This window comes from Pyrus communis, chromosome 10, assembly GCF_041283825.1.
Source record: "Pyrus communis isolate YQ-2024b chromosome 10, ASM4128382v1, whole genome shotgun sequence".
NCBI classification, from domain to species: Eukaryota; Viridiplantae; Streptophyta; class Magnoliopsida; order Rosales; family Rosaceae; genus Pyrus; species Pyrus communis.
This window is the reverse complement of record NC_142574.1, coordinates 23,849,751-23,865,029: the sequence shown is the minus strand read 5'-3', so window position 1 is coordinate 23,865,029 and position 15,279 is coordinate 23,849,751. Positions and strand designations below refer to the sequence as shown.

At 36.3% G+C, this 15,279-nt stretch overlaps 2 protein-coding genes across 3 annotated transcripts; one reads left to right on the top strand and one right to left on the bottom strand.

Moving 5' to 3' along the window:
• Positions 1-2,744: 2,744 nt before the first annotated feature.
• On the top strand, positions 2,745-10,478 carry LOC137728002 (ubiquitin carboxyl-terminal hydrolase 15). 2 transcript variants are annotated; one of them, XM_088677760.1, is made up of 15 exons: positions 2,793-3,034; positions 3,822-4,268; positions 5,158-5,614; positions 5,701-6,102; positions 6,133-6,160; positions 6,235-6,380; positions 6,526-6,614; positions 7,078-7,163; positions 7,267-7,429; positions 7,601-7,724; positions 7,865-8,022; positions 8,137-8,221; positions 8,563-8,775; positions 9,342-9,403; positions 9,597-10,478. In XM_088677760.1, exons 2-15 carry the CDS (start codon positions 3,973-3,975, stop codon positions 10,288-10,290), a joined length of 3,003 nt encoding a protein of 1,000 aa, XP_088533886.1. In that variant the 5' UTR covers positions 2,793-3,034; positions 3,822-3,972; the 3' UTR covers positions 10,291-10,478. The 2 variants fall into 2 exon arrangements, with proteins under 2 accessions (XP_068322979.2, XP_088533886.1); XM_068466878.2 differs by having other exon boundaries at positions 2,745-3,034; positions 5,701-6,160.
• Positions 10,479-13,431: 2,953 nt separating this feature from the next.
• HBP1 (SOUL heme-binding family protein) lies at positions 13,432-15,178 on the bottom strand. Its single transcript, XM_068466839.2, has 2 exons — positions 14,890-15,178; positions 13,432-13,996 (listed from the first exon to the last, which is right to left on the bottom strand). Exons 1-2 carry the CDS (start codon positions 15,144-15,146, stop codon positions 13,576-13,578), a joined length of 678 nt encoding a protein of 225 aa, XP_068322940.1. The 5' UTR covers positions 15,147-15,178; the 3' UTR covers positions 13,432-13,575.
• Positions 15,179-15,279: the final 101 nt, after the last annotated feature.

Here is a 15,279-nt window from a genome sequence, read left to right as displayed (position 1 = left end):
CATTTGTCTGTTAAGAGCTGACATAGTTGCCACATTTGTACCACGTGGCTAAACTGTCACATCCTGGCCCGGGGCGGATCACTTCCCGGACCCGCTCCACCACCGTAACACGATATTGTCCGCTTTGGGCTTACCATTCCTTCACGGTTTTGTTTTTGGGAACTCACAAGCAACTTCCCGGTGGGTCACCCATCATGGGATTGCTCTAACCCCCTTCTCGCTTAACTTCGGAGTTCCTACGGAACTCGAAGTCAGTGAGCTCCCAAAAGGCTTCGTGGTAGGTAGGGATGAGAATATACATATAAGGATCATTCCCCTAGGTGATGTGAGATGTCACAATCCACCCCCCTTAGGGGCCTGACGTTCTCGTCGGCACACCACGGCCAGGGTTAGGCTTTGATACCAAATTGTCACATCCCAGCCCGGGGTGGATCACTTCCCGGGCCTGCTCCACCACCGTAGCACGATATTATCTGCTTTGGGCTTATTATTCCCTCACGGTTTTGTTTTTGGGAACTCACGAGTAACTTCCCAGTGGGTCACCCATCATAGGATTGCTCTAGCCCCCTTCTCGTTTAACTTCGGAGTTCCTACGGAACCTGAAGCCAATGAGCTCCCAAAAGGCCTCATGCTAGGTAAGGATGAGAATATACATATAAGAATCACTCCCTTGGGTGATGTGGGATATCACATAAACACTTAATAAAAAAATTTAAAATAATTATTTAACAAAAAAGTTATAAAATAAAAAAAAATAAAAAAATAAAAAAATAAAAAAAATCCCAAATCCCCTTCGTCTTCCCCAGCCCACTCGTTAATTAGAGGTGCCTACAAATCTAATTCTCCAACAATGGACTATGTCGAAACTAAACTACCAAATGTAAGAAGTAAAAACATCATGTGATTGCAACCAAATTACACTTTGACACACACATCATTTTCACCATGGTGAATTTACAAAGGGGTTCAAAACCAATCTTGGGTAGAGTTAAAATCCATGCTTAACTTACATATTACTCATTTTTTGTGATCAATATATTCATTTTCGCAACTCATACGAAAAAATGTAATCTAAAACACATTGTAACACATATTGTTAGGTTTTCAAAGTTAGTTCAAGTTGTGAGATAACATAAAATGGTGTAATGAGTTAAGATACTAATAGGTACAAACTTTTGTTTCCTTCCTAAAATAAAAAATCGTAAAAATTAAAGTGTTGGATTCAAAGTTAAAAGTTGAAAATATACATCCAAACCTCTCATAAAAGCTAGAAAAATAAACGTGGTGTTGTCTATAAAAATATAAGCAAATCATTACATGACTAGACAAGAGTACAATTCTAAAAGAAGAATGGGTAGAGAGATTATATTCACACACTCCAAATTACTTTTTTCATATTCTTTTAATTTTTTAATAGTTTTTACACACCACTAACCCTTAATAGAAAAATATTAAAAAATTAAAAAAGTGTGAGAGAAGTAATTTAGGGTGTGCGAATATAATCTCCCAATGGGGTATACTCGTACTCTCATATGTATGGTGATGTAGAGATCTAATATCAATTAGAACATCACTACAATGATGTAACCGATTCATCTAGGTGCACCTCTAAAAAAGATGTCAAAATTTACAAATTAACACTAACAGTAAAAAAAAGTAGTGACAATATTTTTCAACTAAATTGACAACCTTTACCCTTGTTGCTAAAATTGACGGCAGCTTTAAATTTTTTTTTAATTATTATTAAATAGATTTAATTATTATTTTTTGTTTTAAAATATTTATTATTATAATAGTTTAATTTAACATATTAAACGAAGAATAAAATTTTAAAAGATGTCAAAATTTTATAAAAATGTCAATTTTAAATTTATATTAAAAAATTTGACATTTTGATGTTCAAACATTTTCAAAAAAGATATCAAATATAGTATAAAATATCACGAGATAAAGTTAGAGAGATTAAAATTTTAAGCTAAATTTATAATCCAACTAATGTGTTATCAATAAGAATTAACACGTTAATCAACATTTAAATAATAATTTAATCACCAATATTCACATTATTTGATTTACAAAATTTAATATTTCTAACATTACTCAACATCATCATAAGACGCCTCATTAATTCTTTATTGCTAAACACGCAGTATTATTCTCCTCCTCCCCTCAATTTTTTGAATTCACCATGTCTGCCTCCGCAAACAATTATCCTCTATTCCAAATTTCAATTCAATCCCATGGGAATCGACCATTAAACGTGGCCCCCTGCCAAAATTATTGGGAATATCATCCGGCGGGTCCCACCCCTAAATTATATCATTTAATTATTTTGACCCCAGTCCACCCCCGGGCCCAGATCCTACGGCCCCAAACCAATCAATCACATCAACTGTATCACGTTTCTGCAACATGGGCCTGGTGGGACGCGCATCTGCAGACTTGGGCTCCAAAGGGTTCGCGCCACGTGTTCAGATTCTCAATGAGCACACATTGAATTGGGTTTTTAGGATGCAGATGAGAATTCCCGGCACAAGAGTTGTCTGTTCTTCCACTTCTGGTGTTTTTGTGTATCTTTTTGTTTGTGTGGTTATAGTTAACTCACATCAACATTTTATATTACTATTTATTTTTGTTTTATTATATTTATAAAAAATAATATAAAATATTGATGTAACTTAATCGTGATCACATAAAATAACAAAAGACACAAGAGGACATCGAAAATGAAATAGCAGACAATTCTTGTCCGAATTCCCGATGGCTAAAAAGTGAGGTCTGAAGGGGGGTTCGGAAGCGTGAAGTTAAATAGGGAGGGAGAGAGAGAGAGTGAAAGAGCGAAAGACTGAGAGAGTGAAAGATAGAGAGAGAGAGTGAAAGAGTCATTTTATTGTTTTTTTTGAGCTTACCGTCTGAGGAATCAAAGAATCATTTTTTATTTCTTTTTCCAGAAGAGGAGAGCGGAGGAGGACTGGAGGAAGCAGAGCTCAGACTGTGAGTTGGGTTTTGCTCAGATTTCTTGCTTGTGCATCAGGTATGATTCTTCTAGCCGCTCCATTCTCTCTCTCTCTTTCTGTACTTTTGGAATGGTTTTTCAGTGTTTTGCGCTTGAATCTCAGATTTGCATTGCTTGTTCTGTAGTGGGTTGTATTTTGTTTTCCCATTAAATTTGAAATGGGAGGAATAATTAGCTGGTTTGCTCAATTGTAGAAGACAAAGTTTGCCAAAGTAGTGTTCTTGCAGAAAGATTTTTTTAATAGTTTTGAGTTTCTGGCCTTTATGGGAAACTGCTGGTCTGCTTTTAGGGATTTGGTTAGCAGAATGCCATGATATTTGCAAAGATTGGGAGAAAAATGATGGATTCCTTAAACGGGGTTCTTTTAGATTTCGATTTGGGTGTGCTCAAAAGTGTGAGATTTTGTAGCTATTCACATTGCTTCTTTTATTGTTTCGATAAGCAATTTTTCGTATATCCTGTTTTATCGGACTGATGCAATGTTTGGCATAAGCTACTTCACCGGAATAAGAAGAATTTTAAAAGACAGCTGCTATTTCAACACTGTTGTGGCAAACATAGGTCATATTTTCCTTTTAGCTGAACCGACAGATCTGTTTTGAATTCAAGGCTCAGACTTTGTTCATGCTCCCTGCATGTAAATATTTGAACAAATCTGTTTTGAATTCAGGGCACAGAAGTTGTTCATGCTCCCTGTATGTAAATATTTGTAATGTTCTGTACTGAAATGAAAAATGTAGTATGGGAATTTGTGTTTTGAATCAAAACCATGTTTTGTGAAAATATTAATCTGAAAATTTGACAGGTCTGAGTGGTGGCCCTGGTGGATTGTGATTACCTTGCACTTTATGCTGCCGACCTAGATGTCAACTTACTTTAAATTTTGTAACTTTGAGAGATCATCTGCCGGTTAGTGACCTTGACGGGGTATTGGACATGAGTATGCTGGTGAGGACATGCTTGAGCCAAGGGAAGCTGATATACCTGCTCTGTTTCTGGTTTTCATTGTACTCCCTTTAGTTGCTTACGTTTTACTTGGAAAATGGAGTGAGACATCTAAGAAGAGAGAGACGGTAAGTTTGCTTGCTCAACTGGCTGCAGAAGAAGCTCTTAGAGCAGAAACAATGGCCATTGCTGCTGTTATTCCTCCTGTGTCTTCTTCAAATCCTTCGAAGAATGGACTTCAAATATGTGCCAGATGCTATAGTACAGCTACAACCCGCTGCTCTAGATGCAAATCCATCAGATATTGGTATGCTCTAATTTGATAGCAAGAACACATATTTTCTGTCAGTATATTCTCCCTTTATTTTACAATAACAACAACAACAACAACAACAAAGCCTTTTCCCACTAAGTGGGGTCGGCTATATGAATCTTAGAACGCCATTGCGCTCGGTTCTTATTCACGTCTTCTGTTAGATCCAAGTCTTAGAGTCTCTTCCAAAGTCCTTCTAGGTCTTTCTCTACCCCTTTAGCCCTGAACCTCTGTCCCTCATCGCATATTCTAACCGGAGCGTTAGTAGGCCTTCGTTTCACATGTCCAAACCAACGTAACTGATTTTCTCTTCCTTTATTTTACAATAATAAAAAAAATTGCTTGTCCGATAAAGGAGATTGAAACTTAATTAAAAATTGCAGTATTGCAACCAATGTGACTTATGCACTATAGAATTGGTGGTTTGTTCAAGATCTACCACAGCTGTATATTTTGTTTAATTTCTTGCAGTGGTTATATAACCTACAGTCGGTGCTTTTGTTGTGTGCTCAAACTGTGGTTTTGTAATTAAAAAAAAAAGGAAAACTTGATTCTCCATATTCAAGCAGAGAACTCAATATCTATTTATATTTTACCTTAAACCATGATTTACGTTTTGGGGAAAGAACAACTTAGATAGTTAAATGGTTGTGGAAGTTATACATTCAGCTAACTAAAATCGAGTAGCTCATTTGGGGATTTCATCGTCTTTTACCAAATATGGTACTATCAGTGTAAAAAAGAGAACCACAAAAGAGAAACATTCAAATGCATGTGATTCATACTTTTCATCACGAACATTTTATCAAATAAATATTTCTCATATTGAGCTAAAGGTGCAACATGATCTCGGTCTCCAAATGTTTACATGGATTATATGCAGTTCTGGTAAGTGTCAAATAATTCACTGGAGGGAAGTTCACAGGCAAGAATGCCTGCAGTTGGAACCTACTAGTTCAAGCTCATCTCCTAAGGCTGTCTCATTTGGAGAATCTTTTCATGAGAGGTTCTTACCTAATGACAGCATCAATTCACAGTACTTTGGGTCTAAGATGGAGCAGAATTTGGCTGAGCAAGCACCACCAGATAATATAATTTATCCTTCAACAAGCACTGGTGCCCCTGTTATGCTTGATTGTGCTTCTTCAGTTGATACCTCTCAAGTTTCCATGCCAGAGAGAAGAAGTGTGGACAAGCGGGTTTCCAGAAAATCCCACAGAGAATTAAGAAAAAAAGTTGGAGTTGCATTAGATTCTTGTGAAGAAACATCTTTTGGTTGGACGACCCATTTGGGCTCTTCTAATGTTAATTCATCAAAAGAGGTTGTTATGGAGCATAAGGTTTGTATCACGTTATTCTCTATCATTAATCTTTCTATACATCTGTGATTTGATGTCGAATAATTGTGCTATATTGTTGGCTGCAGTTAAGAAATTGTGACTCTCACTTAGGAGAGGAAGAAAATGCTATGATGCAAAATGTCAATGTTTCTGACAGTTATATGAAAGGACAAGCTACTTCAAGAAATACAGTGCATGAGATTGATAAGTCTCAAAGTCTAAGTGGCTACATATATGAATCAGGAAGCAACTCTGGATTAACATCCTCGTCATATTCTTCAAAGAGTGGAATAGATGTGCATGAAAATGGGTTGGACTTCATTCCGAATGGAGGAAATTACCTTAAAGGGGAAAGATTATCCAATTATGAAACAGCAGAGTTCAAATGTGCTGAAATGACGAAAATGAAGACTGACGTAAAGGCTAAAAGAGCTCCGTATTCTCTTGGGACCAAGGTGTCTAAATTACCAAAATCAACAATGGAAGTCTCCGGAGAGCAGTGTTACTCAGAGATAGAGGGGCAGGGACAAATTGCTGAAGTTTCAAGTCAGTCTAGTAGACCACTACTCTGTAAACATGCCTTGCACATTATAGTTGCTATAACTCTGTTTGTGCTGCAGAAATCACTAGAATGAGAGATACCACTGCACAAGGGAGCAATGGAATTGCAAATGTAAGGATCATGAAGATGATGGGTCTAAAGAAGCCAAAGAACTTTACCAGACAGGAAGTCCCCGAATTGAATGGTTACCAACAGAAAACTAAGGTCACTATCTCTGTTTCAATTGATCCCCATATAATTTTTTGAATGGAAGGTCTCCTGAGTTATTTACTGCCCTTTTCCACGAGTTATATTCTTCTTCTGGTTCTGAGTTGAATGGACGTTGTCATTGATGTGTGCTCTTTCTCAGGTCCTGTTCCCTTATGATGAGTTTGTGAAGTACCTTCAGTGTGAAGTCTTTGACTTATCACCTCGAGGCCTTTTGAATTGTGGGAACAGGTAAATTAGGATAGCTTATATTTGCATTATTAGGTCGTGGAATAGAAATGAAAACTCCATTCATACTTATCAGTAAAGTAAAGAGGTGAAAATTTGTTGATTGGCATTACTAGATCAGAAGTAAAACAAGGATTGATCTCATTGTACTGCTTATAGTAATTCGTCAAATTAAACACCTGGCATGTATCTTAATTTTTGGTGATCGATTACATAGCCGGCCTGTAATTTCCTGATTTTGATTTCTTATAACCTTTACGTTTTCTAAATACGTAAAAGAACATACAACTAATACAAGATAAAAGTTTGACTAAAATGTGACTAAAGTACTTTGTGGAGATGCAGACTGGTTGTTGATCATGGGATTCGTATGAGTAAATTCCTGCAATTGGAACATTCATTTTTCATAGTTGCCATGTTGTATCATTGTGTTATTGGGATTAATTATAATTTCTTTTTCTTGCAGCTGCTATGCAAATGCCGTCTTGCAGTGCTTAACCTGCACAAAGCCTCTCATTATCTATTTGCTTCGCAGATCACATTCAAGAGCCTGTACTTACCTTTCCTCATATCCCTTTAATTTTCCAATAAATTTACATGGCTGTGTTTTGTTTGTAAGCACACATGAATCGCTTTTGTTTACGATATGTATTAGGTTGTGGTAAAGATTGGTGTCTCATGTGTGAGCTGGAGCAACATGTGATGATGCTACGAGAAAGTGGGGGCCCACTTTCTCCTAGTCGAATTCTTTTTCATATGAGGAGTATTAATTGCCAAATTGGTGATGGAAGTCAAGAAGATGCACATGAATTCTTAAGGTCTGTCAAAATTTACTAGTTATGTGTTTTTGTTCTTAACACTGATGTGCTAACATTTGCATCTGTACCAACTCTCCGTATGTTTCAGTTTTAGAAATTAAATTCAAAATATTGAAGTTCCAAATTTTGTGGAAGGAATTTTAGTATATCATGTGTGCTGTATTTATCCAGGCTTCTAGTTACGTCAATGCAATCTATATGCTTGGAGGGGCTGGGTTGTGAAAACAAGGTTGATCCTAGATTGCAAGAAACAACTTTTATACAACATACATTTGGCGGGCATCTCAGATCAAAGGTGCTTATTGAGTACTTGCACATTTTTCAAGTTGTTATGAGTCATCTTTTCATCAAACTACTCTTTTTTTCCCCTTGTTTTTTAATTTATGCTCTTCTTCCCCCACACTAATCATGGATTATCAATGTTTATGCCACCAGGTCGAGTGTTTGAGGTGTCATCATGAGTCAGAACGATATGAAAACATCATGGATCTTACCTTAGAGATATTGGGTTGGGTTGAGTCACTTGAAGATGCTCTGACTCAGTTTACAACCTCTGAAGATTTGGATGGAGAAAACATGTACAGATGTGGAAGGTTAAATGACCTAAATTTAGTATTTGTTAGAACCCAGATTAAGTTTTAAGTTTTTAGTTTTTAATTTTACGGTACAACTTTAGTGACTTACAAACTCACATTTTTATGGAAAAGGTGTGCTGCTTATGTTCAAGCCAGGAAGCAATTGAGCATACATGAGGCGCCAAATATCCTCACAATTGTCTTGAAGAGATTTCAGGTATTGATCAGATTTAACGTTGAGAGTGAGGAATTTTCTGGTTTTTTGTGTTTTGTTGTTGTTGTCTTTAAAGTCTATACAACTAATGATTTACAACTTGGTATTAAGCAGGAGTGGTAATCAAGTTAATCTAATGAATGTCATTTTATGAAATGTCACTTACCGAAACCCATTGCAAATCACAATTCAAATCCCTAGTCATGTCGTGCTTCCAACTTACACCCATTAAAAAGAAATTTCAGATTTGACACCTTCCTGCTAGATAGCTGTAGGGCTTTCTGGTTTTTTATGTTTGGCACTACTGTTGCTGGAATACTGAACAATCGCTGGTTCTTCACCAGGAGGGAAATTATGGAAAAATAAACAAGTGCATCACTTTTCCAGACATGTTGGATATGATTCCATTTATGACTGGAACGGGTGACATTCCTCCGCTTTACTTGCTATATGGTGTTGTGGTGCATTTGGATACGCAGAATGCATCTTTCTCTGGACATTATGTGGCATATGTGAAAGACATGCGAGGCGATTGGTTCAGGATAGATGACACTGAGGTAAACGCCTTTTCTCATCAAACATTTTAGTGCAAGGATTTGGGGCTTTTGTGAAAATGGTTCAAATTTGTTTCCCTAAAACACATAAATAAAATGGAAGTTTATCCTGAATATACCGAGTGCTTGAAAATATTGGAAGAATCCCAATTTGCTGAAAATATTGAAGTGGGTGGAAGAGCCTCCATTATCAGTGTCATGATATTGATAAGACATCATTACCTGTCATGTATAAATTATAGTCTTTGAAGCCCTGTTGTTATACTTTACGTTCTTTGGTCACTATAAATAAAGCGTAGCTGCTTAAGGAACATCCGTATATTATACCCTCTATCACTATAACAATTCACAAGCAGTGGACCTGTAGTTTATTCCGTAAGATAAAATGGAAATTTATCTATTGGTTAGAATTCCTATTATATGCTCCTTGCATTTATGCCTTTCGAGTGTTGACATGGTTCCCCTTGGTGCGTATGTTTGACAGACAAATGAATGATTGAAGTTTATATTTCTTGTTTTATTTTCTGTCTATGAATTGGGTCCTAAGGTTGGTCATGCTTCATAAACAGGTTCACCCCGTCTCAATGAGCCAGGTTATGATGGAAGGAGCGTATATCTTATTTTACATGAGGTATGTATAAATGGCATTGAAAATAACTCGCCCCGATCTCTTTTCCTTACAGCTTCTTTTAATTGGGGGTTGTAGCATTCATATGATTGTATGTTGGAATATATTGCATTTATTAGATAGTACAAACTATGGTAATTGTGAACTGGGAGGGGTTCGATTGGTGGTATTCTACGTATTCTTCTTTCTTTCCCAGGTCTTGTCCCCGCCCTCAAAGAGGATTTTCTGGAAAAGCTGTCAGGGAGCAAGTTCCGGGCTTAGAAAATCAATGCATGTTGAAAGCTCAGAAGTCAAGGCTAGATCAAAGCAAACACAGCAGCCAATTTGCTAGGCCAGAGCATTTACCAGGTGATATCAGGCCAGATATTGCAGATGCCTTTGGCAACAGCACCACTAATGATATCCCTCGGAGTTCTAATGGGAATGTTTTCCCTATGATGGAAACATATGGTGAGCCCGTCGGTGTGGAGTTCTCTGATGCTACGTCAAGTGATTGGTCCCTTTTTACAAGTTCTGACGAGGCCTCGTTCACGACTGAGAGTACTAGAGACTCTTTCAGTACTGTGGATTGTGCCGATGCTTGCAATATCGATCCAATCTCTTCAATTTTCAACACGTTATATGCTCCAGCGTATTCTCACAGTTCTGCATCCTGTAGAAAATTTTCTAATAGTAGGCCACACACTAGATTTGTTTCCAAGGAAAGGGGCGTTATTTTGGATTCGTGCTTGTCAACCCATCCCGTTGACAGAGTACAGAAACGAAACTATTCAAGACAGGAGGTCAGTGATTCACAAACCGAACACCCTCTGGATAGTAAATGCTGCTCGTTTGTAAGATATGGGACTAACCCAATACATAGTCTTGACCGAACTTCAGATCATTTATAAACTCTAATCCATGAGATTCTGATTGGATAGTTGATTTAGTCTGGTAGGAGCTGTGCCCCAAAATTTTTGGTTTCAATGTGTTGTTGGTTGGGGCATGTTTTATATCGAAACAAGTAAATGTAACAATCTACTTAGCAATCTAGTTATCACCAGAAATTGTAGAGTCCCGGGATTTTCCTATGCATCAATCTGTCTACTGGATGTCTCTGCTCAATCTGTCCTTGGAATATCTTTTCCTTGTGTTTCAATCTGCCAGCTGAAGTTCTTTCAAGGAAATGTTCTTATGAGTTGGAAAAGTTGAATTGATTTAAGTCGTTGGTTACCTTTACTTTTACTGATTTCACTGTAGGCTTGTTTATCTTGGAAAAGTTAAATCCATGGCTGCCTGCCTTTGGAATCCCTTGCTAGATGGTAAACTGTAACAAAGTTTGACACAAGCAAGTAGTAAAAAACATTTTGCACCAGAAAAAGAAGTTAAAATTAATTTGCAGGTATGGACTTCCCAGTTTAGCATGCTGGAAATCAAGTAGCCAAAGTGGAACATTATTGTTTCACCTCTCATTGCTTTCAATATTTAAATGGAGGTTTTGTACTGAGATAGAATACCTCATCTACAGATCGATTATTCAATGTTTTGTATCATTGTTCATGAAAGTTTCGTGTTGGGTTTGATGCCGATTTTATAGGTACCGTGGTTTTTGATGCCGAATGCGTAGGCACCGTGGATGCGTAGGCATCTTGATATTCACACATTCTATTTTACTTCTTACACATCTTTTTAATTTTCGACCGTCGGATCGGATGAATTGAAGAAGATCAACGGACATAAATTATGAAAAGGTGTGTGAGAAGTAAAATAGGGTGTGTGGATACCTTATCAAATTATGTCTACACACCCCTTATCAAATTATGGCAAACTAAAATAACCATACCAATTAAAAATAAATGCAAAATTAGGGTTTAAATCAAAACATCATAAATGCTGGGTTAAAACTTAAACCAAAAAGACCGACCCCTTGTAAACTCCTCTTTGGTTGGTTTGGTTGGTGAGTCCATAGTTACTGTTTGAAATATTTAATCCTTGGAGAATTAGAGGATTATCTCCATTGTGTTATCTTTATATATAAAGCCAACAATCCCTTATGGGGTCACAAGTTTCACCAAAAAATTTTGAACAAAAATGCCCTCAAAACAAAAAATTTCAAAAGAAACTCAAAATAATGCATCAAATAATGCAAGGGTATTTTCGTTATTTTAATAGTGTTTTTTAATAATTAATTCTTGTTGTACAATTTTTTCTATTTTTAATTAGTACCTCACAATAGGCTAATAATAATGTGATTCAATCAGTTATTCATTAAATGTTATTTTCTCTATTTTTAAACATGTTCAAAACATCTTAAGAGGCATGTAATGCCGGTTATAAAAAAGGTCTTTCGCACGCACATAATAATGTGATTAAATTAGTTGTCAAATGATTGTTTTTTTTTTTTTTTTGAACAAACGATTTTATTTACACTAAAGATGTGACACTTAGCCTCATAATGGGCTAACAATAATATGATTCAATCAATTTATTAAATATTATTTTCTCTATTCTTATGTAAATTCAATAGATTATAGATGGAAATTGAAAGACCGATTTTATTATGTGAATTCAGCTGCTTTGATTGGTTTGTGAGGGGTTTTTTCTAGCATGATCTAAGATTATTCATTTACTTCAGATATTTGACTTTCCTTTTGTCAGTTTACGCATATAAATACATTTAAAACATATAAGTCGCGTGTAATACGCCGTGATTAAAAAAAAATGTCTTCTACACACGTGTGAGAGTGCATGAAGGCTAGTCTTCTATAATATGTGTTCGTTATCTAGTCTACAAATTCAAGAAAAAATGTTTTAAGGTCCCTTGTTTTCAAAGCGATTGGATATGTTTTAGGGTGTGAGAGAGAAGTTGCAGAAGCTTTAGCTGGTTGTTGCTCAACTCCAAGCTGTTCTTCTTCATCCAGAGCAAAGGAAGCTAATAATGAAGTCAAAGTGTGGCTCCAAAGCGCAGTCAATTTAGTTTTTGAAGTTGATGACGTGTTGGATGAATTTCTTACCGAAGCTTAGTGGAGAGAAATGTTCATGGCTAGAAAGAATTCAGTGACAAAGAAAGCATGCACATTCTTCACAGATAATGTAATTGTTTCTATAGTCGGGATAAGAAACTGGTAAAACTGCACATGCCCAACTCTTTTTCCACCACGACGTTGTTGAATGATTTGGACAACTATCTCCATCCCGACTATAAAAACGACGGATACATTTTCATTAAAAAAAAAAAAAAAAAAAAAACGGATGCACCTTCAAGTATATGATCCAACAAAAGTTGAATGATTGCCCTTCTCTTTTCATCTCTCCCCAATTATATTCTTTGCATGCACAAAGGAATGAGTGGCCTTCTCTCTAGTTTGAAATCAGAAATCTTCAATTAACAGCTCTTTTGATTGAAAACTTCTGCTTAATGCGATAACATTAAGTTTCTCTCCAACATCTTTGATCTTATGGTCAATCGTTATCTGAAAAGGAAGTTGGTTCGAGCTAGAAAAGAAGATGTGTATTTTCTTTGACACTAGATTCTTTCCAATCATGAACATTTCTCTGCACTGAGCTTCAATACAAAATTTATCTAACACGTCATCAACTTAAAAAACTAAACCGCCTACTACGGTTTGTAGCCACGCTTTGACTTTATTATTAGCTTGCTTTTGCTCTGGATCAAGAACAACAACTTGGAGTTGGGCAAGAATCAACTGAAGCGTCCGCAACTTATCTCTTAAACCCTAAAACAAATCCAACCTCTTTGAAAACAAGGAAGCTTAAAACATTTTTCTTGAATTTGTAGACTAAGAGAACGAACACATTATAGTGTTGTGTCATCATTGAATGGAGCTGGTCAGACAATGAAATGCTGCAATCACTTTTTTGTTTTCTGGTATTTCAGGAAATTGGTCTTTGTGATTTTCACAAACCGTGTCGATAGTTTGTTTAAATATTCCAATCCGAGTTAATGAAGTCTTTGAAGTCACTAGACTGATTTAGTTTGTTTACAACTGATGATTTTCATATATGTAATAGAGCATTTTGGCATTCTGATATATTTAACAAAACTAGCAACGTCTGTGATAAAAAGATGGAAGCTTAATCCAAAATAGTATATGTCAACCACTGTGACTTGTACACTTACTACATATGTGATTTGGGGCTTCTAGCATGGTAGTTTTGTTCTCTCTATATATCGATCACTCTTCTAAATCAAATATCATCCATATCTCATTCACCCTATGATCAAATTCGAACGGCGAATTGTACTGCGCAACAGTATAAGCTGAAGTGTGATCGGCTGCATGGCTTTTGTCAATGGCAGCAGACCAAATAGTGCCTGCAAGACTGGCCTGCAAGGCAGCAGCTTCTTCTCCGATGTTGTAGTCAGATACGAATCCACTGAATTGTCTCACTGCCACATATTTAGGTTTCCATGTTTGAAGATGAAGACCTTCTGCTGGTGGTGGGTTTTCTTGGTTCTTCTTTGGCACATAGAAGCTCACAACAAATGAGGACTCACAGAAGGGTCCATCACTTGGTGAGACTTCGCTAAGGACTGGGGCAGTCATCTCTATTTTCTCTTCATACTTGTTCTTCCCTTGAATGTAGTCAAACAACCTGTGTAATTAACATATATGAGACTTTTCATATATAGATTAAATTAAAGAAAACATTTTATTTTTTTCAGTATTAAAACTCCTCATTTCAATAAGATTCGGCTTTCAAATCAATTTCGTTTACTACAAGAGTCGCTATATCATTTCCTTGTGAGATTCTTTTGTCACAAGTGAAAGCGATATTGTTACAGAGATATTGGGAAAAGGAGAATCCGAATACAAGACCTATAGGAAGGAGAATCCGAATACAAGACCTATAGGATGCAAGGTTTATTATTCTTTAAGCATTTGTACCTTTAAATTTGTATGTAATCGTAGCGTGTACTATATTCCAATTCACCATTGAAGAGTTTTTGTATGTACCGACTATATGTGTATAAGCAGGATCGCTTTCTACTATTCACAATACAATCCGATTATTTGAACCACTAGAACTTTAGGACCTCGTTCGAGGTTCATATTTACTAAAAAGATCATCGTAATCCTAAATCATTTAATGTAATAATCACGTAAGTAATGGACGAACACAATATTTCTCTAAAAGAACTAAATACTCATGCTGTTAATCATATGGTCAGACGATTTTGGATTTCAATAATTTTTTGCAAGGATGATTTTCAAAGGAATCTCTCTTAAGAAGGAGGTTATATGTATATTTTATTGTTTATCAACAACATATGAGACAATGAAACATATATGCTTATAGAGAAAGAGGGCAATATATAACCAAACCAGCACAGACGACTATTTTTCATCACATCCACCCACGTACACATTATATTTCCAATAAGTAATTCCCATAATAAATCTAGCTCAGCAAGAACATATGAACAAGGAAATAAAAAGGTAAAATACGAAGAATACAGAAAAATTGAAGGAAAAAAAGAAACTTACTGTAAGAAGCCAGTTCTGGTGGCTTCAACAAGAGAGATATCTTGAATAGGAGAAGTCGATATCCACTCTGTCGAATTGTATCGACGGACTTCGTAGCCATTTCCAACCTCGACTGTGTCGAAGCTAGGGCACTCTATGCTGTTACATGATGGTGGAAATATTACCAAACTGTTTTGATTTTGTGGCCACAACCCCTGGTTCAGATGGGAGAGAAGGCTCAAGAAAAATGAGAGCTTAAACATGTTGAAAGCAGCCATGAATGAGTAGTAGTGAAAGTTGCATGTATTTTTGGTATTTATATCCCACAAAAAGATAGGGTAAGCTTTGTGAGGTTGCTATGGAGCTGAAGAGTATCTCAATGCCTAAGGTCCACAAATTTTAGAACTATTA